Source organism: Dendrobates tinctorius, unplaced genomic scaffold, assembly GCF_039654945.1.
Source record: "Dendrobates tinctorius isolate UK_male_01 unplaced genomic scaffold, ASM3965494v1 ptg000211l, whole genome shotgun sequence".
In the NCBI taxonomy this organism is placed as follows: Eukaryota; Metazoa; Chordata; class Amphibia; order Anura; family Dendrobatidae; genus Dendrobates; species Dendrobates tinctorius.
The window spans coordinates 30058056-30082507 of record NW_027361878.1 but is presented as its reverse complement, the minus strand read 5'-3'; the positions used below and the strand labels follow the sequence as shown (position 1 = coordinate 30082507).

General features: G+C 45.1%; 1 protein-coding gene across 3 annotated transcripts in view; it reads left to right on the top strand.

Annotated features, from left to right (window-relative positions):
• Window positions 1-24452, top strand: part of LOC141058425 (spectrin beta chain, non-erythrocytic 1-like) — a 172746-nt gene that overhangs the window by 65528 nt on the left and 82766 nt on the right. Inside the window, exons 3-5 of one of the 3 annotated variants that reach the window (XM_073554677.1) lie at window positions 8421-8425; window positions 10656-10667; window positions 15511-15601. The exons of 1 other annotated variant lie outside the window; for it this stretch is intronic. In XM_073554677.1, the coding sequence (XP_073410778.1) occupies window positions 8421-8425; window positions 10656-10667; window positions 15511-15601 (108 nt within the window). Of the gene's footprint in view, window positions 1-8420; window positions 8426-10655; window positions 10668-15163; window positions 15602-24452 lie in introns of those variants that run through there. One more of the 3 variants, XM_073554676.1, reaches the window with a different exon arrangement.

Below are 24452 nucleotides of genomic sequence, written 5' to 3'. Positions count from 1 at the left end.
ATTAGATATAATTCCTCATTGTTAGTGATTACTTTTACTTAAAGGGGTATCCTCAAATCCTTTCCATGGGACCATCTCACCGATCCCAAGAACATGGGTCTGTTTTGAATGATGCTGGATCCTGCGCATTACCGCTGCATTCATTCTTAATGGGATCACCAAAGATCCTACAGAGATGGTCTTAAGAACTCTCATGAAAATGAATGGAGCAGCAGTGCGTATGTCACGGTCCCCGCCGCCGCCGGTACTTACCTGCGCGGTCCCATGCCCGAGCGCGTCCCGACTCTGTGTGCCTCCCGGCGCGCTCCTGCTCCACGGCGCGTCCCCACTCCTGACATCCGGGGCTCTCGACGTCGGTCCTGCGTGCCTGCGCCTGACATCTCCCCTGGCACTCGGACCACTGGGAGCTGTGACCCGGTGGCTCCGCCCCCAACATGGCGGCGCACACCAACTATTACTGCACGGTGTCAGGCCAGGTAAGACGCCTGACTGTCACATGTGGTGACGCTGTCATCCTTGCCAGCGCTCGCCCTGTCCTCAGGCCTCTGTACTTCTATCCTTTGGTCTCTGCCTGCGCTACCTCTGGGTAGCTTCTGGGTGTGTTCACCTCCTGCCTTGCTCTGTGTCCCTGCGCCTCTCTCCCTGTCCTGTCACTTCCGGCTGTCTGACAGGTGGTCCTTGCGCCTGCTTTTACACCCGCCCGTCCTGAGCCCTCTTGTCCGTTGTATTGTTATTATCTCTCTCTCTTGCAGCCTCCAGCCTCCGCCAACCCCAGGTGCTCTTGGCTCCGCTTGCCTCCCTTGCTCTGTGGTCCCTGTAGTCCTCTGTTCGTTAGCAGCTCGGATTCCTCGCCTCTATCTCCCCGGTGCTAAGCCCTAGTCGCCCCTTTGGTTCCGGCTGTTGCGGTTCCATCCTCTGTGGGCCTGCCCCTAACACTCCCTGTATAGGGGGGTGGCTCCACCTGGTCCGCTCGCCCTCGGGGGCTCTGGAGCTGTGACCCAGAGGGTCCACTTCTGGGTTGCCCTAGCATTCCCACACCGTAACAGCATAACCGTAACAGCACATGATTAACTAACCTCCACTCCATTTACATGGGACTGTTCTTATGATCGTTGGACCCCCAGCAATCGAGAAATTATTCCTTATTCCATGGGTAGGGAATAAATTTCAAACTTTAGAATACTCCTTCAACTTCTTTTGCAGCCCATTAGGGTATGTGCACACCAATGGCAGCCAAAACAATGAGTTTTCTAGTGATCACGGCTTCAAGAAATGCTTATTCTTTGTGGAGTTTTTAAGTTTCCCATAGCAGATTTGAAGCGTTTAGGGTTATGTATTGTCTATGGGACTTTTGGAGGTAGCGAAGTCCAGCGCTTGGGTATTTCCAGCTGTCCCATAGACAATGAATAAAGTGGAGACTGAGCATGTGCACCTCTGCTCCATTCAAGAAGGACCTCCTCCAGCGACAGTGGCATAGCATGGGTTACCAGTGCAAGTATTGTGCTCCAACCTAATAATAATGCCTCCCTTTATTAATGCAAAAAAGTCTCCTCCAAAAGTAATAAATTCTACCTTCATGCCATTCAGCAAAAAAAAAAATATCATCTATTTCGAGCAACCAAGCGCTCTTCTCCCCTGCAAAGAGTGTTCCGGCAGCGGAGTCAATGTTTCGTGTGCACAAGGATACTCATGTCTAGCTTTACAGCAGCCGGTGCCCAGCGATCAGTAAGTTATCTCCTATCCATAGGATGATTCTAGGAATATCTCTGAAATTCAAGAAACAGGAAAAAAGGCGATTAGTAATGACTAAGAGTCTGAATTCCAGCTTTATTTAGTGATGATACCCTTGGATTATGCAGCTGCCTGATATTCTTAGCTCTGCTAATTCGTTCTCTTCCCGAGAAAAATCTGGGAACAATGTAAGAAGCAGGTGTCTTATACCGTGACATCACGCAACATATTGTGCCAATTTGATAAACAGTAAGAAGCATTTCATAATGGAGCAGAGAGAGGTTCGCTCTGGATTCTGTAATCTGACACAGCGCGTTCTGCCGAAATCTTCTTATAAAGCTAATTAATACCCGAAATAACTGGAATATTTCCTGGGGCAGCTTAGGACATTAAAACCTCCTAATCATAAGAATATAATCCTCATTAAACATCTTTCCATTTCTGGACTTGTGTAGGTTTAGGTCGTCACATCAGTCTCAAAGCAAAGTTCTCCTGGGTAGCCACTTGGGAAAAAAAAGAAACAATATGGGGTATCGCATGATAAAGTGTTCTTTGAAAATCAACCTAAGGTTTATATTAGAGATGAGAGAATCAATTTGATGCAAATTTGTGTCAAAATATTTGACCCCGGAGAATTCGAAACAATTTGCCAAAAATGGTCGCCGCTATTTAGCGCAATGCAGAAGAGGAAGACAAAGCCATAAAACACTGAAGTAGCTGTAAGGTTGTGTTGACAAATTTATATATATAAATAATGTGTTTTTAAGGGGTTTTCAAAGTTATGATGAATGTGTCCATTATGAGGAAAGTTCATAAAAGTTACCAATTTATTACCCTGTTGATCCAGTGCCAAATCTCTTGCCCTTCCATCAGTCTTCTGTTTACCAGGCTGCAATGATTATGTTCCATATATTCCACATGCTGCAGACAATCACTGGCCTCAGCGGTCTTGGGTAGTATATTGCTGAGGACAGTAATTGGAAGCTTCTTGTCACATAGTGTACACATTGGGTCTCTGCTGCTCCGAAGGACGGGAGACTCAGTGCTGGAGCAACAGGTGAATAAACTGGTAAGAACAGCTTAAAGGAAACTTGCCATGTCACCAGGCTTAATCTGCAGGTTAACAGTGTTACAGTGCTGCCCGGGCCCATTATTGAAAGCCCAGTTACTGGGAGAAAATTGAACTCATTTCCTTCCAAGAGCCGCCACCTTTCAGTCATAAAGGCACTGTGGCGCGGCCAATGTCATCGCTTACAGCACTGTAAACACGCCCTGAAACTAATTGGCAGTTCGCTGTACACAGATGCGCTGCAAAACCTTAAGACTGTTATCAAAGAGTCAGGGTCTGCTTATAATCCACTTTGTACTGAGTGGTGACTGTAGCCGCTCCTGGCATGCCTCTGTGACTGAAAGCCGTGCCTCTGTGACTGAAAGCCGGCGGCTGCTGGGAGGAATAAAGATAATTTTCTCCCTGTAGCTGCACTTTCAGTACAGCAGCCGGGCATTGTAACGCTTTTAACCTGCAGACTAGCCCCATATCTCCAGGTTAATATCGTTTGGGGGCATGACAGGTTCTTTTTACGTCTTTACCTCTTAAATTTCCGTTGTTTAACAAAAAATCAGACCCAAGCAGACTTTTTAGGATATATACACAAATAATCTTTTAAACTTAGGTGAACCCGAACCTTGTGTGTTTACAAACATGATACGGATAAAAGAAGCTCGAAAGGACTGAACACATGAAAAGCGGGTCATGTTTACACTGCATCTGTTCATCCCTTTTAGCATTTATTTAGTGCAATTTCTGACACTTTACAGAACAGAAATAAAAATAGATGTCGTGTGCACATACCCTTAAGCAGAAAAAAAATTACAGAAAATATTCTACTTTTTAGAACAAATTCTGGAAAATTACGATTCTCCCACTGTGTAATCTCCCATAGACAGTATGATGCTCCCACAGTGCATTCCCCCATAGACAGTATGATGCTGCCACAGTGCATTCCCCCATAGACAGTACGATTCTCCCACAGTGCATTCCCCCATAGACAGTACGATGCTCCCACAGTGCATTCCCCCATAGACAGTACGATGCTCCCACAGTGCATTCCCCCATAGACAGTACGATGCTCCCACAGTGCATTCCCCCATAGACAGTACGATGCTCCCACAGTGCATTCCCCCATAGACAGTACGATGCTCCCACAGTGCATTCCCCCATAGACAGTACGATGCTCCCACAGTGCATTCCCCCATAGACTGTATGATGCTCCCACAGTACATTCCCCCATAGACTGTATGATGCTCCCACAGTGCATTCCCCAATAGACAGTACGATTTTCCCACAGTGCATTCCCCCATAGACAGTACGATTTTCCCACAGTGCATTCCCCCATAGACAGTATGATTCTCCCACAGTGCATTCCCCCATAGACAGTATGATTCTCCCACAGTGCATTCCCCCATAGACAGTATGATTCTCCCACAGTGCATTCCCCCATAGACAGTATGATTCTCCCACAGTGCATTCCCCCATAGACAGTATGATTCTTCCACAGTGCATTCCCCCATAGAAAGTACGATGCTCCCACAGTGCATTCCCCCATAGACAGTACGATTCTCCCACAGTACATTCCCCCATAGACAGTACGATTCTCCCACAGTGCATTCTCCCATAGACAGTATGATTCTCCCACAGTGCATTCCCCCATAGACAGTACGATTCTACCACAGCGCATTCCCCCATAGACAGTACGATGCTCCCACAGTGCATTCCCCCATATGCAGTATGATGTTTCCACGGTGCATTCCCCCATAGACAGTAAGATGTTTCCACGGTGCATTCCCCCATAGACAGTATGATTCTCCCACATTGCATTCTCCCATAGACAGTATGATTCTCCCACATTGCATTCTCCCATAGACAGTATGATTCTCCCACAGTGCATTCCCCCATATGCAGTATGAGGCTCCCACAGTGCATTCCCTCATAGACAGTATGATTATTCCACAGTGTATTCTCCCATAGACAGTATGATTCTCCCACATTGCATTCCCCCATAGACAGTATGATTCTCCCACAGTGCTTTCCCCCACAGACAGTACGATGCTCCCACAGCGCATTCCCCCACTGACAGTACGATGGTCCCACAGTGCATTCCCCCAGACAGTATGATGCTCTCACAGTGCATTCCCCCAGACAGTACGATGCTCCCACAGTGCATTCCCCCATAGACAGTACGATTCTCCCACAGTGCATTCTCCCATAGACAGTATGATTCTCCCACAGTGCATTCCCCCATAGACAGTACGATTCTCCCACAGTGCATTCCCCCATATGCAGTATAATTCTCCCACAGTGCATTCCCCCACAGACAGTACGATGCTCCCACAGTGCATTCCCCCAGACAGTACGATGCTCCCACAGTGCATTCCCCCAGACAGTACGATGCTCCCACAGTGCATTCCCCCATATGCAGTATGATTTTTCCACAGTGCATTCTCCCATAGACAGTACGATTCTCCCACAGTGCATTCGCATTCCCCCATAGACGGTATGATTCTCCCACAGTGCATTCCCCCATATGCAGTATGAGGCTCCCACAGTGCATTCCCTCATAGACAGTATGATTATTCCACAGTGCATTCTCCCATAGACAGTATGATTCTCCCACATTGCATTCCCCCATAGACAGTATGATTCTCCCACAGTGCTTTCCCCCACAGACAGTACGATGCTCCCACAGCGCATTCCCCCACTGACAGTACGATGGTCCCACAGTGCATTCCCCCAGACAGTATGATGCTCCCACAGTGCATTCCCCCAGACAGTACGATGCTCCCACAGTGCATTCCCCCATAGACAGTACGATTCTCCCACAGTGCATTCTCCCATAGACAGTATGATTCTCCCACAGTGCATTCCCCCATAGACAGTACGATTCTCCCACAGTGCATTCCCCCATATGCAGTATAATTCTCCCACAGTGCATTCCCCCACAGACAGTACGATGCTCCCACAGTGCATTCCCCCAGACAGTATGATGCTCCCACAGTGCATTCCCCCAGACAGTACGATGCTCCCACAGTGCATTCCCCCATATGCAGTATGATTTTTCCAGTGCATTCTCCCATAGACGGTATGATGCTCCCACAGTGCATTCCCTCATAGACAGTACGATTCTCCCACAGTGCATTCCCCCTTAGACGGTATGATTCTCCCACATTGCATTCCCCCATAGACAGTACGATGCTCCCACACTGCATTCTCCCATAGACGGTATGATGCTCCCACAGTGCATTCCCCCATAGACAGTACTATGCTCCCACAGTGCATTCCCCCATAGACAGTACTATGCTCCCACAGTGCATTCTCCCATAGACAGTACGATTTTCCCACAGTGCATTCCCCCATAGACGGTATGATTCCCCCACAGTGCATTCCCCCATATGCAGTATGATTCTCCCACAGTGCATTCCCCCATGTGCAGTATGATTCTTCCACAGGGCATTCCCCATAGACGGTATGATTCTCCCACATTGCATTCTCCCATAGACAGTATGATTCTCCCACAGTGCATTCCCCCATAGACAGTACGATTCTCCCACAGTGCACTCCCCCTTAGACGGTATGATTCTCCCACATTGCATTCCCCAATAGACGGTACGATGCTCCCACAGTGCATTCCCCCATAGACAGTACTATGCTCCCACAGTGCATTCCCCATATACAGTACTATGCTCCCACAGTGCATTCTCCCATAGACAGTACGATTTTCCCACAGTGCATTCCCCCATAGACGGTATGATTCCCCCACAGTGTATTCCCCCATATGCAGTATGATTCTCCCACAGTGCATTCCCCCATATGCAGTATGATTCTTCCACAGTGCATTCCCCCATAGACGGTATGATTGTCCCACATTGCATTCTCCCATAGACAGTATGATTCCCCCACAGTGCATTCCCCCATAGACAGTATGATTCTCCCACAGTGCATTCCCCCATAGACGGTATGATTCTCCCACAGTGCATTCCCCCATATGCAGTATGAGGCTCCCACAGTGCATTCCCCCATAGACGGTATGATTCCCCCACAGTGCATTCCCCCATAGACAGTATGATGTTTCCACAGTTTAAGCATTTGGGGGGTGTAATCACCCCCTGGGCCATCGGCTCTTTATTCTCCCATTCTTCATATATACTGTAAGGAGCAATGCGTTAAAAACTAACGAGAACTAGGATCCTTATCAAGGAATTCTTGGTAAATGTTAAAAATGCAAAATAGTCACCTAGAAGCATTTTCTAGGTAGATGGTTATAGCAGATATAATTCATAAATTCTACTTTCTAGCGGTGGTGAGAACAATGTATTGTTGGGTTTGCAGTGGTAATTAGTTAATACAATCAATGTTTACATACTATAGAATGGGTTATTGAGTTACAACACTCACCTTCAGACACCATTGTCTCCTAAAACAAACACAAAATGTAAAGTAAAGCCTGAAAATCCTGCTGAAAATATGACTGGTATGTAAAATATTACAAAGGCATTACCTTGACCCATACTCCATATTTCCAGAAACATTCAAGGCAAAGCCGGATGTGTTGGGTTATTGCTATTTTCATACTTGTTAAAAAAAAAATGCTGAAGGAACCCAAGGACAAAGCTCAGAGAAGTTGGAGTAAGGTCAAGTCAGCAGACATCGGCATAGGACGTTTGTCTTATGAGGGTCTATTACAAGGACCTGGATAAGAAATATGTGCACAGTCCCTATGCTTTTAGATAACTGGATCTCATTTGATAAATGAGATAAATCAGCAATATGCAAATCACTAATCGCTTTATTTAAAAAAGATGCTGTCTGATACCCAGAATATCACTATCAAATATGAACAGTACATATTGAAAATCACGATCTCCGGGCTGGTAGGAACTGGTGCGCGAAAGTACCAGCAACAGAGAGCTGTCAGAGATTGCCTGGAGCATATAAATGGTTAACAGCAGCAATCAGAATTCAGTTCCAGCTGCTGCTGTTAGACAAAGATGCCGGCTGTGGAATATATCCGGCATCTACCGAGTGTGGAGTGAATTCAACTCCCGAGTCCTTCCCAAACACAGTGTTAAGAGGTTAATGTTTTTTGAGCACAAACTGTACTTTTTTTTTGTAGCACGTAAAGGTCAATTTGCTTTGCATAATTCTCGGAACATTCATTTACTGATAATTGTAATCCTCAAATGGCTGCTGATCACTTTCTAAAAGAGCAAAATGCTAGTTTGTCGGGTGAAATGATCATTTGGTTTGCCCAAAAGATCACTGTTCTCGGCAGCAGATCGTATTGTGTAAACACGGTATGTGCTGCCGAGAACGTTGTACTGAAATAACGATTACTGATTGTTGCATCTGACGCACGGTCTGTCTACATAAAAAAGCCAATATTTAGCAAATACGTACCGATCGGAGGGTCGTTTAATGCAGCAAAACAGTCAAATGTGAACACTCAGCTATGTAAGATGGAAATGACAGTAATGATTATCAGGGGTCATAAATGTCCCTTACTCCCATTCCAACCATTGCAAAACTTAGCACAGTTTTGGCAAAAGCAAAGTCTATGCTGTTTGGCAGGGAAGCAGCTAATAGACAAGGACAGCACAGCCCCTCACCCCCTGTTTGTGCAGGATTGTCCCAGACATGGTAAATTGCTCAACAATTGCAGGGGGAAAGGTCTGTTTGTGGGATGAGGTGTGAACTGGAGTTACTGTTTTGGGGGTATCTGACTGCAATGGGGGATGGGAATTGTCTGTTCACACCATGTTTGGGCCATACAGCCCTGGTAATGCAGCTTTTGTTTGGTTTGTTTACATTTACTGTAACACAATGTTTACAATAATAATTGTTTAAATATTTTACAGCAACTTTACAGCAGAGGAAGTAACAAAGTTATACATAGTATATAGATAAGAACATCTGCCCTAACATAGCAGAATCTTAAAAGTAAAACGCTGCCTATCGGTGAATCTTGCAAAGAAATGTCAAATAGACTTTTTTTTTTTTTTTTACATATATAATGTGTATAGGGCCTTAAGGCTGAGCTTATACAATTTGGTTGTGGATCAAATCGTGAGCGCTTTTTCCTTTCCAAAGTTCATGAAATCCAGAAGGGAAGATGAAAATAAAGAAAAGGCAGAGAACACTGTGAGCTCGGATTGAATGTAAAGGCTGCAGCTGATCGGCTGCAGCGGTCATGAACTTTTCCATGGGAACAGAGGACTGGCGGAGGACAGGTTTCTGTATGTGATAATATTATTTTTTCACTATCCTAGAGCCAATAGTGAGGTGTTGTATAGTTACTTTTTTGGGTGGTTGTTTTTATAGCATTCACCATTCGGTATAATTTCTACGCTAACTTCATCCTGTCGGTCAGTACAATTATGGCAACACAAAATGTACATCTTACTTTTAATGTTTTACCATTTTAGGATACAGCCATACCAATTTCGTCTTCTATTTGTATTTTTGGCATAAAGCGTTTTTTATTCTGACCAGACCATACGATGGCTTTTATAAGACCCTGCAATATTTCTATACAGCAGTGTATTACGGCTAAAGAGGAAAAAAGAGAGATGAAGACAGGAGAGACAGGGAAGAGAGATGAAGAAAGGTGGAAGAGAAATGGAGAGAAGAGAAATGAAGAGAGGAGAGACAGATGAGACTAAGAAAGATTAAAAGAGGGGAAATTAAGAGAGATGGAGGGAGAAGACAGATTAATCCACATTTTGCACCACTTTTATCAACAAAATCTTCATTAGGCTAAACTCCTACAACGTTTTGTGGATTTTTTTCTGTTGAATGTTTACGTTCACAGAAAACGCAGCGTCTTAGACAGTTAGATCCAGAAATATTTGGACAGTGACACAAGTTTTGGCATTTTAGCCATTTACCAAAACATTTTCAAGCTAAGGTTATATAGTAAATATGGGCTTAAAGTGTGGACTTTCAGCTTGAATTTGAGGGCATTCACATCCTTATTGGAGTAAGAGTTTAGGAAGTACAGCTCTTTAATATGTAGCTGTCTCTTTTCAAGAGCCCAAAGGTAGTTGGACAATTGGCTATTCCCTTGTTAATCTGTCATCGGTTGAGCAGGTAAAAGATCTGGAGCTGATTTCAGGTGTGGCATTTGGAAGTTGTTGCTGTGAACCTACAACATGCGGCCAAATGTGTTCTCAATGGAAGAGAAACAGACCATCTTTAGTCTGAAAAAAAAGAAGAAATCCATCAAAATCAGAGAGATAGCAGAAATGTTAGAAGAGGTCAAATAGAATGGGGAATGGGAGAAGTCAGCACACCATTTGTAGTCTCTTTCCAAGAATGAGTTCCACACACGGGGCCGCCAGGGCTTGGGCGTGCAAGTTCCAAAGAATGAAGAAAAAAAGGTGCTCCACCGTAGAAAAATATAAAACTTTGTCTTTAATGGAAAAAAAAAAAATCATAAAAACAGGCACAATGCGGACAACATATATATCCCAGAGAGCTACCAAACGACGCATTTTGACACTACGGTCTTAATCATGGCTTAGATGCTTAAGACCAGACTGTCGGAATTCGTCGGTTGGTAACTCTCTGGGATATATATGTTGTCCGCATTGTGCCTGTTTTTATGAATCTTTTCCATTAAAGACGAAGATTTATATTTTTCTACATTGGAGCACCTTTTTTCTTCATTTTTTCAAATCAATAGTTTGGTACATTCTGCAGCGCAAATAGAGCGCACTGGTGAACTTGGAAGTTCAAAATGCCCTGGATGTCAGCAGTGGTAGGTGATCGCAGAAAAACCTCTTCACATCATCCACCCAAGTGAAGAAGTAGTTGTTTCAGTATCTAAGAACCCCTTTACATTTAGCGATGCACCAGCGATCCCGACCAGCGATATGACCCGGTCAGGATCGCTGGTGCATCGCTAAATGATCGCTAGTGAGCTGCCACACAGGAAGATCTCACAGTGATACAGCAGACGATACTTACCTTTCAGACGCGGCGATCCTGACGTCCTCCGTCCGCGTCCACGTGTTGCTCGTCGGCGCCAGCAGGAAGCGCCCGACGAGAAATGGAGCTGCACGATCAGCAATGGACAGCTGGGGAGCCGGTCGGAGGTAAGTATCACACATAGCGATATCGCTGCTGCGTCACCAAATCGGTGATGCTTTAGCGATATTGTTAGCGATATCGCTATGTGTAAAACCCCCCTTAAGTCTACCATAAAGGAAGATGTCATGAGAGCAAATACAGAGGACTCGGCACGAGGTGCAAACCACTAATCAGCCTTTAAAATAGAAAGGCCAGATTACACTTTGCCAAAAAAAAAAAACATCTAAAGAAGCAGCCCACTTCTGGAAAAGCAAAACTAAGATCAACCTGTACCAGAACGATGGGAAGAAGAAAGTCTGGAGAAAACTTGGAATGGGTTCTGATCCAAAGCAAAATAATAATTTACAAGTTGCCGAATGGCAAATAGACCCTAACTAAAGATTCTAAGATAAAATGTAAGTTTTATTAAACTATAATAATAATAATGAAATTGTGCTCGTTTAATAATACAGATCCAATATTAGATAGTAATGTCCCAACTTACTGTAATAGCCATTAGAGGTGAATCTAATTCCTCCTCTCACAATGAAATTGCTGCTCCAATTTCAAATGTCTGATGGCTATTACTCAGGGGTAAGTATTATTCAATTCTTTCCCTTTATTTTCCTTTTTAGTTTTTTTTTTTGATAAGTAGTCTCACATGGGGGTAGGTATTATTCAGTCCCTCCCCTTGCGCTATTCTTAGTGAGCAGAATTTTATTATTCTTGTTAAAAATTATATTTTATCTTTAGAATCCTTAAGCCCCCGTCTCACATAGCGAGATCGCTGATGCGTCACCGATTTTGTGATGCACCAGCGATCTCGCTACATGTGACACATAGTGGCGACCGGGCCCCCTGCTGGATATCGCTGATCGTGCTCGAATGTCCTGGGCCATTTTTTCATCGTCGGCGTCCACTGGCCAGCATGCATCGCTGTGTTTGACGCCGACGAGCGACCTCGATGGTGACGCAGAACTCAGGACACAGGTTGGAATCATTCAGAATAGCTGCTGTGTGACAAGGTACCAACAATCCTTACCAGGTCGTATCATTGTCGGGATCGCTGGTGCGTCGCTATGTGACACAGGACCCTTAGTTAGGGTCTGTTTGTCATTCGGCAACTTGTAAATTATATTGTTATACCCTACGCTGATTGTATTTTAAACAATTTTGGATAACGGATCCAAAGCACAGCACATCCCCTGTAACACACAGCAGAGGCAGCGTGATGGCGCGGGCATGCATGGCTCCAAATGGCATGGGGTAACTAGTGTTTATTGATGATGGGACTGAAGACAGAAGCAGCCGGATAAATCCTGTGTGTACAGGGCCATACTCTGCTCAGATTCAACCAAGTGCAGAGAGGTTGATTGGACCGCGATTCACAGGACAGGTGGGCAATGACCCAAACTATACTGCGAAAGCAAAGAAGTGCAATGTTCTGCAATCCTCACCAGATCTCAGACCCATCGAACAGCATTTCACAGGCTTAGGCTACTTTCACACTAGCGTATCTACACGCAGCGCACGACGCCGCTAAGCCCCGCCCCCTGCGGTCATCTCCTCCTACTAGCGCACATCGCTGCATGCGATCTGCGCACCCTATCTTTAGCATAAGGTGCGCAGACCGTGCGCTAGTAGGATTTTGCGTGCACTGCGCCCTTTTGACGGTGCGCCGAGCGCACTAAAATGCAACATGCTGCGTTCGGCGCACATCGGCGCACCGTCAAAAGGGCCCAGCGCACGCAAAATCGTACTAGCGCACGTTCTGCGCACCCTATGCTAAAGATAGGGTGCGCAGATCGCATGCAGCGATGTGCGATAGTAGGAGATGACGGAGGGGGCGCGACAGGGGGCGGGGCTTAGCGGCACCGTGCGCTGCGTGTAGATACGTTAGTGTGAAACTAGCCTTAAAGGGAATCTGTCACCTAATTTTTGGCCTATGAGATGCAGCCACTGCCATCAGGGGCATTCTGTAATGCTGTAGATAAGCCCCCCATGTAACCTGAAAGAGAAGAAAAACGAGTTGGATTATACTCACCGGGGGGTCCGGTCCGATGGGTGTTGCCGTCCTGTCCGGCGCCTCCCATCTTCTACGACGACGTCCTCCTCCTTACTTCTACTGCAGGTGTACTTTATCTGCCCTGTTGAGGGCAGAGTAAAGTACTGCAGTGCGCAGGTGTCGGGAAAGGTCAGAGAGGTCCAGCACCTGCGCACTGCAGTACTTTACTCTGCCCTCAACAGGGCTGATAAAGTACGCCTGCGCCGTAGCAGAAGTAAGAAGGAGGACGTCATTGCTAGAAGATGGGAGGCACCAGACCGGACTGCAACACCCATCAGACTGGACTGCGACACCCATCGGACCGGACCCCGGGGTGAGTATAATATAACTTGTTTTTCTTCTCTTTCAGGTTACATCGGGGGCTTATCTACAGCATTACAGAATGCTATAGATAAGCCCCTGATGGCGGTGGCCGCATCTCATAGGCCAAAAATGGGGTGACAGATTCTCTTTAAGAGAAAAACTTAAGGCAGAAAGACCCGCAACTAAAGTGCGCTGCAGTAAAGGTGGCAAAGCCTCACAAAGGAGGAGAACTAGTGTTTGACATCCATGGCTTCCAGACGTCAGACAATCTTTGCCTACAAAGGATTCTCTACAAAGTATAAAAAAAATGAACATTTTATTTATGGTGAAGTTAATTTGTCCAATTACTTTTGAGCCCTTTAAATGAAGAGGCTTTCTAGAAAAATGGTTGCAATTCGTAAACGTTTCACAGGGATATTTTTGTTTAACCCCTTTAACTGAACCTGAACGTCTCCACATCAATTGCACTTCGATAGTTTCATTTGAAATCCAAAATAGCAGCCTGCAGAGCCAAAATCACGTAGAGTCGGTCACTGTCCAAATATTTCTGGACCTAACTGTAGTTCCTGCAAAATGCAGAAATTTATATAAATCTCATTCCCGCTGTGTTGTTTGTTTACGCAGCGGAATCTCAAATTCTGAAATCTGCAACATGTCGCTTTACTTGCCGTAAATATACTTTTTTTTTTTATCTGCAGGTTTTTCCCAAAGATTTGAATGAGGATTTACATAGATTCCCATAGAGATGAAGGCTTTAGTCTAAGTGAGGATTGGCATTAGGTTAGGGTCCTAGAAAACGAGAATCACCTTACCGTGGCTTCCAGGTACACATAAATTGGCCTTTTTATGCGCTTAGATCTTAATCTGTGTCACAGCAGAAATGCAATAATAAAAAAATCAAGTAATCAACAGACGACTTTACAAGGTTTTATCAAAGCTAAGTAAGAGGAAGTGTCCAAAGGAAACGAGGGACATAGCAAAAGCAGACAAAAAATAGTTAAAAAACTGTACGCTTTTTTTTTTTTTTTGCATTTTTTTGTTATAGGCTTAAATTAAATTGAAGGAAAAAAATGTACATTATGTGTGAACACGGCCTATATAATATGGATAACTGTTGCAGAAAATAATGCATCAAATAAAACAAATAAATACCCATAGTAGGAACTTAGCTTTAGGGCTTGTTCACACATGGCGGCGTTTTTATCCACAGTTTCTACAACCGTCCGCTCCAAAATACACCGTCTTGTCTGAATATTGCATCTTTCGTGTCTTTTTTTTTTTTTTTTTTAGGTGTTTTCCCCATTATTTGATACCTGTTTGGTGCTGATTTTTTAGTAAAAAAAAGCTTGCATTCTGTTCTTCAAAAACAAACAAACAAAAAAAAAAAAATTATGCGTTTCTTTTAGTCTCCCAAATAGAAAAGTATTAAGAAAAACGCACAAAAAAAAGGAAAAAAAACCTTAATCATTAGACTCACGGCGGCGCGGAGTTTTTATGAATTCATATGGCAATGGTTAAGGACTGTGTCTGAAACCCGTCTCATTTTTTTTTCCTATGGCGTTGGATGGATTTTTTGGGTACTTTTTTTTTTTTTAGGATTACGATTGCTGGATATTTTTTTTTTGCTTCTTTTTGGACCAGATTCTCTAAGGAAAAAGCGCGGTATTTACGCTAGGTGTGACCGCGGCCTTACGGAGTTTTGCAGAATTTAAGTAGGACTTTGTGATTTCTGGCACATCTGGACATTTCTAGTTATTTTCCTTCCTGCATGCTGTGACTGTCCAGGAGGGGACACACCTCGCACACTGCACGGCAGGAGGCAGCGCAAAGTTTTCTGCAGGACTGTACTACCTTCCTGTCCTCCCCCCCCCCGTCACACCTTTCTCAGTGGTTGCACCCAACCTGCCCCTCGCGCGCAGTCTCCTCCCCGGCCCGGACTTCACTACAACCTGCCCGGGACGTGTAACAGGAGCAAGGTACAGGCGGAGCGCGCAGTGGCCGCAGCACCAGGAATCTCAGGAATTTCTGAAATTTGAGCCGGATTTTTTTTTTCAGGCTTCTGCACTGGGAAAAGTGCAGTCAGGAGCCGCAGTCCCGCGACTTGTGCGCTACCTGGATTATATCGTGACAGTGAGGGTCGGCGGACTGACACCTGGAGGACACGCGTTTCCGCCGCCCTCTCTCTCCCCTCATGGCAGCCGCTCTGCTCTGACTGGGCGGATAGTTTTTTGTTGCTGACAGCTCCCGGACCATGTTCCAGTTGGACCCCGGGTACATGGAGGCTCAGCGGCCCTCGTCCCCGCTGCTCTCCCCCGCAGCCTTCGTCAATTCGGTGCAATACGCCAACGTGCTGGAGGGAAGGTTCAAGCAGCTGCAAGGTGAGAGGCTACAAGCGGTGACGTGTGAGGCGGCTTCCGGGACTGCCCCCCCTGCTGGACACTGCAGCACTGCTCTCCAGCTGTGCAATCCTCTGCATCTGGCCGAGTTACAGGGGTGAAAGATGGCAGCAGCAGGGCCATGCTACGCAATGAGTAGTCCACCTTTCTTTGCATCACCTCTACTCATTACGTAGCATGGCCCTGCCGCCATCTTTGGCCGCCCACCCCCTCATGTGTACAAATGATGTCACTACGATGACGTCACTCCGGAACTACTATACAGGAGAGATGGCGGCAGATAGGAGGACGTTCCCACCGTCCTGCCAATCTTTTCGATCACCTCGGTTTTGCAGGAATCCCCCCAAAATGTCAGATTTTATGATCGCGGGTCCCAAAATACTACGATGGGATCCATACTGCAATAGCCCCAGCGCCTTACAGAGACGATGGGATCGTACAGAGACGAGTCTGATGGCCGTGAACGTACTGCTGAAGGGTTAATCTCATGATAAATGGATCAAATTGCAGAGTGATTTTATATATATATAATCAACTTTGCTATAGACTTTTTTTAATTGAAAATCCTCTCCATTCTCAAATGAGTAAAGAAGGGTGGAGTGCGGGGGAAAAGGTTAATCCAGGGAATAAAAAAAAGAAAGCGTCAAATTAATTGTACCGCGTTTCGGAGCAGGTTCTCATCCAAAACGCGTTGCAATAAACTGTACGTTTTCTATGCTTACCGCCTGGATTAACATTTTCCAGTCTCATTTTCTTATGTCCTCTCTCCATTTGGTTGTGAGTACAGCGGCCGGAGCAGCCGCAACTGGATTATAGATCACTCTTTACTTAGTTGTGCCGCACTCATCCTGCTCAAGTGAGCGACCGACCCTCCATCTCACCGTCGCCTGGCGCCCAGTGTTACACAGGGATCTCCTCTTGATTTTTGTTGCTCCATGCACTCAAGATCGAGGGATATTAATTCTGCAACCTACTTACTGGCAGGTTTCCTATACAAAGAGTGCAGCCTTTACAAGCTCTTTGCAATACAGATTGTAAGCGCTGCTCTGGATCGATCCAACCAGCATTGGTGCCTCTGCTGTTTTTTTTTTTTTTTAAATAATATTTGCTGCCTATGCTTGCAGCATCGTATAGATCATATAATACGTAGTTTGGGCCAGGGGTGCAGCTAATGTCACTGGTCCAATCAAGTAGGAGCGCGCCAGTCCCCCTCCAGATGGGAAGCCGGGCACTCCAGAAAACAAATGTTTACGGTAATCATAATCCTTAATGGGCTGGGTTCACACAGAATTTTTTTCGGGAGGTGGAAAATTCTGATGCGTTTTTCAAGCTGAATCCACTTTGGCAAACACTGTTTTTAGGTTTGTGTTTTTGTTTTTCTGTTTGATGTGTCCAGTAAAATGCTGCAAACCTGATGGAGCTGAAAAATGGAAATGTGAATCAGCCTGTGGAGCTCGTCCGTAGCTGTTTGCTTTACACACCCATAACCATAAAACTATCGTCCTCAACACCCAGATCTGTGATTACAGATATTCAGCACATTCCATGCTGAAGCCAACTGCACCCATCATGGGGATGTGGTGATCTGGGGGGGGCATTGATACATCAGGACTCTCCTCCCTCAGGACCCATGTCCCGCACCCCCAGGGCTCCTACTATTGGGTGCTCAGCAGAGGGCTCTTTGCTCACTACCGATGGACATCTTATAGATTGAATCTCAATATCAGCGGTGGTTTAATGTGTCCTTTTATGACCAAGGACCTCCCTACTCTCATCATGTATACCTCACATTAGACTGCCATGAAGAAAAAATTAGTAGCTTCTTCTACTCATTAAATGGTAAAATGCAGATAGCACACAGATTACTCCTTTTTTTGTGTCCATTAGACTGTTCACTTTGATGCCAACACAAAAAAAAAAAGTCATAATCCATCATAAATCTAACATGTCCGATCCTTCTTTCTCTCATTGTCTACTGTTTTGGAACAATTGAGCTGCCCCCCCCCCATGTACATTAGATCAGAGCCCATTTTTGCCAATATCTATGGCCGAATTTCTTTTAATGTATATGGCCGTAAGAATTGCACTTCTTATTCTCCTGTTATCATGGTAAAGTTTAGAAAGTAAATCATGCCGTAACTGAGCCGCTGAACACCGATCATACACATAAAATCGGAGACATATCCCCCATACTGAGCGTGGCTCCCATCACGATCTTTCGATCTTCCAGGAGAAGGGTCACACATTAGATCGCTGTTGGCCAAACTCAAGATCCAAGTGCTAACTAACCTCAGTCTTCTGTAAAGAACTCGAGGCTCACCATCAGTAGCTTTATGGATCTCACAAGTTTTTCTAGTATACCTCTTTCGATGCTCTTGGGAAAAGTTTGGATCTTGTGGCTCAATGTCTGTTGAATCTCAAGAAATGCTGCCGATCTAATGTGTTTCGGGAAACCTGCATGCTCACCCAACCCAAGCTTCCATGTTTCTATTCAGGTAGAACACTGATGTAATTCACATTACCGTTCTGCCTGGAAGATCACACCTGATCTATAGGTCCATGCCGTTCATTAACTTTCTCCCTGTATTCCATTACAGTAAGTGATCTTTTGCCTCCAGTGTGGGACCACATAAAGTGACATAAGTATGAGTCCATTTAGAAAGTCATAAAGTTTCTGTAATTGTCACACCTGTTGTCCTGCTGGTCTCTCTTGTGCAGGTTAGCGGTGTATTGTACATGTTATGGCAGCCCCTGCTTCTTTTTGGAGGTATCCTGCGGCTCCTTGTTGCCTCGTGAAACCCTTTGATACATTTCTGCCATTCAGCCCTATTACGTCAGTTCTTTTTGGACTCTTTGTGACTTTGTTCCTGAGCGCTATTCATCTGCAGTGTATAATTATCCTTTGATACAGGGATTTTACACTCATTCATCTCAGACAACAGTTGGAAAATGATGACTGTGCTCCACCTCGACTTCCGTGTTGTATCTTATTTATTGTCAGTTTTCCCTGTCTCTGTTACTTTCTGCCGTGGTAGACGATAGCCTGAATCCCTTTGAGGTTGCCTGGGGCTTGGGAGGCTCTGAGCATGGTTACCTACTGCATTGACTTGGACCAGTGACAAGAATTCCTGGCGCTCCTGGTACAATGGAGACATCTGACTGTTTGGACAAAAGTTAGAAGTGGATCCAACAAGAAGCTGAAGTGTCGGCAGTCCTTCCTTTTTAGAGTTTTCTTCTTTTACATGCAAGTCTAGTTATGGCTCAAAAAAATTCCATTTTGTGTCTCCAGTCTTTAAATGGTTTATAATCATCATCAATAGTTTAAATTTCCAAACGGTTTGTATAAATAAGCAACTGTGCAACTTATTACTTATTAAAAATCATCTTCGTTCTCAAAAGATGAAAGGATTTTTATAGATTCTTGCTTGTTGCATAGTCTGCAGACATGTATAACTTTATACAGTGGTGGCCAGCCTCCAAGCAAGGAGTGCAGCGCTTACAAGCTCATTATTATAGAGCTTGAAAGTGCCGCTCTGTAGCTGGCTTGTTCGCTTTAATCCCCGGCGCTTCTCCAATTTTTTTCAACTGCAGCAAAGCTGCCTCAACTTGTAGCATTGGAAAGCACACAGTTTGTGCCAGTGCTGTGACTGTGCTGCCAGCAAGAACTGTCAATCAAGTGAATGTGCACCCCCCCCCCCCCCCCAGGAGGCGATGGAGCTTCGCAATCCTGCTGAAGTTTAGAAACCAGTGTCAACCAACCTTCCAGCCCAAAGCTTAGATATTACCATAGCCGCTGGTGAACTGACAGAGGGAGACAAAAGCTGCAGAACAGAGGGCATCGGGTATTGTGATTGTGCTTATCATATGGGGCATGAATTGTCACGTTCAGATTGAGAGGTGGAGAGTTGCTTTAAGAGTTTCTGCTACTTCATACATGACTGTCAACAAGGAAAAAAATACTAAACACAACAATGTTTGTTTTTTGCTTGTTTTGTTTTGTAATATTTTTGCTATGTTTTTTTTTTTTTTTCTACTGCTGCTACAGTCTTTGATATTTTTTTTTATCTCCCTTTATCATTTTCATGGGGAAAACTCTGTCCTGTGTCGAGCGGTGGCTGGTTGATTGGAGTACCCGACAGGATAGGAATATATTACTAAGACCTTTTTTTAAGACTTGCTGATATTTTCAGCCTTTTTTTTTTTTTTTTTTTAAGGTAAGAAACCCCTTTAAATGTTTCCTCTGAACCCACATAATGAGTTTTCTTGCGTTTGGTCACTCGGCTAATGTCGCCTGATCCTACTAAGTTTGTGTTTTTGTTACTCCCATTAGTTTATATGATGTAGGACAAAAGCAGGCGCTCTTTAATTGCTGATTTTACGGACATGTGCGCGGCCATTGTTTGGAATGCAAATAAAAAGACAATGGCTTTGTGTAAACCGAACCCGGACACCTGGTGTCGTCTTCGTTGTGAAGGGCATAGCTATTACGCAAGGGTTGGTTAATATATAAAAGAGGGTGTTCTAGGGGTGAAAATGACCATTGTAGCTTCCATTATTTTCTGAATAAAGCTGGATTAGTTGAGGCCATGCACATTAGGTAGGAATATCATCTTATAAACATCCCGATTTCGGCAAGACCACCCAACAATTTGAAAGGGTATGGAGGTGACGTTATTCGCCTCCACAAAACTAGATGCCCCTGGAGCTATCGCACGTTAACTCCTTCTATAGGTGTCTGGCAGTGACCTGTTGTTGTCCTCTCCTTATCGAGTGTATAAGTAGGTCTGTATGGTGGCTCAGTGGTTAACACTGTTGCTTTGCAGCGCTGGGATCCTGGGTTGAAATCCCACCAAGGACAACAGAATATGTTCTCCTCGTGTTTTACATGGGATTCCTAAAGGTGCGATGAATTACGAGCATGCTGTTTGTAGGAGAAAGGCCCTGGTCACGCTTTCGAATGCAATGCGAGAATCTCACGCATCAATCGCCGCCACTCTGGACCGGAACGTTCAGCTGCATAGAAATACATGCAGCCGCACACTCCGGTCCCGAGTGCCGGGTATTGATGCGAGAAACTCGCGCTGCACTCACAAGTGTGACCCCGGCCAAAATATAAATTTAGGATAGAAGTCTGATATCCATATGGTTTATATTGTGTAGAGGACCATACAAACTTTTCTTGCAGGCTGGAGTTGCATCTCTTGGAGTAGAGCAAGTGTCATTCTTGACACCAAGGACTCTTTGCTACAAGCTGCAAAAGTTGGACATATGTTAACCAAACTGGACATTCCCCATCCCCTATAACGCTGGAGAGGGGTGGTTGTACAGCAAAGTTTAACTGCTGAATTTTCATTGTACTTGCACCTTTTTAACCCACAAAAGTTACAGACCTAAAATTTCCATTAAAAAAATGGCTGTCGGTCCTAGAAACCTGAGCCCAGAACTAGGGATGTGGACAATTGAGGAGATCACATCCTGGGGGTTCGTCGGGTCATGAGTGTGCTCCTTCCTTCTCCTACCCTCTAGCAAACAGAGGAAGTAATTTCTGCTATTTTTTCCTTTTTATTTTAGGACGTTCTTGACTGTTTGTTGCCTTATTTTATCTCTTCCGAGCGTGATACTTTTTTATATTATATCCCATGGGCAGCACGGTGGCTCAGTGGTTAGCACTGCAGCCTTGCAGCGCTGTAGTCCTGGGTTCGAATCCCACCAAGGACAACATCTGCAAGGAGTTTGTATGTTCTCCCCGTGTTTGCGTGGGTTTCCTCCGGGGACTCCGGTTTCCTCCCACACTCCAAAGACATACTGATAGGGAATCTAGATTGTGAGCCCCATCGGGGACGGTGATGATGTGTGCAAACTGTAAAGCGCTTAAGAATATGTTAGCGCTATATAAAAATAAAGATTATTATTATTATTATTATTATTATTATATTAGTTTTGGCCCATGTGTTCTCTAAAGAACAGGAGATTTTTTTTTTTTTTTTCTATCTAATCTGAGAGCAGCACAGTGTAGGGTCAGAGAGCCTGATACCAGGGATGTGTCACTTAAGGTACTGTCACACTTAGCGATGTACCAGCGATCCCGACCAGCGATATGACGCGGTCAGGATCGCTGGTACATCGCTAAGTGGTCGCTAGTGAGCTGCCACATAGGCAGATCTCACTAGCGACATCGCTGGGGACGGGGATCGCTACTTACCTGTCACACCAGGCGATCCTGCGTCCTCCCGCCCGGCTCCACGCGTCGCTCGTCCTCACAGCAGGAAGCGCCACAGGAAGCTGACGACGAGAAACAGTCCTGAACGTTCTCGCGCGATCAGCGATAAGCAGCGGGGGAGCCGGTCGCTGGTAAGTATCAGACACAGAGATATCGCTAGCAATATCGCTATAACGTCACTAGTTATAGCGATATTGCTAGCGATATCTCTTAGTGTGACATGCCCTTTACTCAGCAGTTTGCTGTAATTTTAATATAATCCAGTGTTTTATCAGCAGGAGATTATCACTGCAGTACTCGGTGCCTTGAGTCAGGACAGTGCCTTGAGTCAGGACGTCCAGTTAATCTTATGAGATATATTACAAAGTTTCTTTTTATCATGTAAACTATTAATTTAAGAATTAAATGACTGTTACTCTTTATTGTGCTGAAATCACTAGGACCCAATGATATCGACGGGATCGGGTGATCAGAGGGGCAGACTAGAGTCTTATATATGCCATTTATGATGTGCAGGAACATTACTTAGTTTCTGGTGATTATACGAATGCTCCATAAGGGTCACTGTGTATAATCCAGCCCTTTTGAAGTGCGCCTGGAAACCCTCACATTCAGGGTGGTAAAAATCAATGAAGCAGAAAGCATTTACCTCCATGTACTGGTACAAAGCAGTTCTGCTGCTCTGTCATCTCCTCTGCCCCATACATCTAATGGAAAGCGTGACCTTCCTGCGTGTTATCTAACATATTGCAGAACATATACATTTGGAGATCACAGCTCCTACCTGTTCTGGAGCAGCTGCAGGAGATACTGTGGGGGCAGCCATGGACCCCTATACACATGACAGCAAGATTGCAAAAACTCCCCAACTCTTTCCCCTCCAACAGATGATACCTGGCCAAACCTAGCACATGTTCATGATGGGGTCTAGAGGAATAGCTGTCTGTTGAAGAACATTCAGCCAAGCGCGTTGTAAGGTGTATGGAGGTTTCACGCATTAGGCTTTAGTGCTGATGAGGATTTTGTTTCCTATTCACTGCTTTTTTGGGGGACCAGTTCTTAAGGTTGTGCTTTGTTTCTTTCACAGACACTTCTGTGGATGAACGTCATACATTTCTCCAGGCATATAAGAATAATCCTTCCTTAAAATAGATATTCCATATCAGATTGGTGGGAGTTCACCACCTGGTACCTCCACCGATCTGTTATGAGCCCTAGTATCGGCTTTATGTAAACAGTGCACATCTCCATTCAATGTGTGGCAGGTGCTGCCGGGTATTGCAGAACAGTTACTGTTTTGCTTACTGTAATTCAATGTGTAGCTGTCGGGTACTACAGAACAGCTCTTATTCTCCATTTCATGTGTAGCAGCTCCTTCCAGGTACTGCAGAACAGCTCCATTCAATGTGTAGCAGCTGCTTCCAGGTGCAGCAGAACAGCTCCATTCAATGTGTAGCAGCTGCTGCCAGGTACTGCAGAACAGCTCCATTCAATGAGTAGCAGCTGCTTCCAGGTGCAGCAGAACAGCTCCATTCAATGTGTAGCAGCTGCTGCCAGGTACTGCAGAACAGCTCCATTCAATGAGTAGCAGCTGCTTCCAGGTGCAGCAGAACAGCTCCATTCAATGTGTAGCAGCTGCTGCCAGGTACTGCAGAACAGCTCCATTCAATGTGTACCAGCCCCTGCCAGGTACTGCAGAACAGCTCCTATTCTGCTTCATTCAATGAGTAACTGTTGCTGCCGTATGCTGCATAATGGCTCCTTTGCTGCTCCAACTGCAGAACAGTTCCTATTCTATCATTGAATATGTTGCAGCCGCTTCCGGGTAATGAGGAACAACTCCTGCCCCGTTTTCGTGAATAGGAGCTACTGTGCAGTTCTTGGCAGGGGCTGCTACACATTGACTGGAGCTGTGCAGCTATGTTTAGTGTTTACATCTGACTGCCACCAGAGCTAATAACAGCTGATTGGTGGGGGTGTCGGTTGTTGGACTCCCACCCATATAATATTGATGACCCACCATAGAAAGAGGTTATTACTATCATTTGACTAGAGAACCCCTATTAGTCAAGATTTTCTGATTTTGGAAAACCCATATTCCCAAACTGCAATTTTTAAAAAGACAAAAAAACAAATTCTGCTTTACTCACCCTCCCACAGTCCAGCGCTGAGTCTGCTCTAATGCTCTCTTTGTCTATTTTTTGCCGCGCTGACGTCGTGTTGCCAGCACTGCAGCCAATCGGTGAGCTTAGCGGCTCTTGACATCGACTTGGGCAAAGCTGCTATGTTTGCTGATCAGCTGCAGCGCTATCGAGGTGACATCAGTGCCGCAGACAGTAACAGACACACCGGGAGCAGTGGTGGAAACTCGATGGTGGACTCTGGTAAGGTGAGTAAAGCTCAGGTTTTTTAAAAACAAACTGCATGAAATGTTCTAGTTTTGGAAAGTCTATTTAAGTCTGTTCTTTGAAAACCCATGTTCCCCTAACTGCAGTGTCTAAAAAAACCTGCTTTACTCCCAGGGTCCAGTGCAGAGTCTCCACCACTGCTCTGTGTCTATTTTCTATAGCCATGTGTGTTATCTGGTATCACAGCATAGTCCCATAAACACAG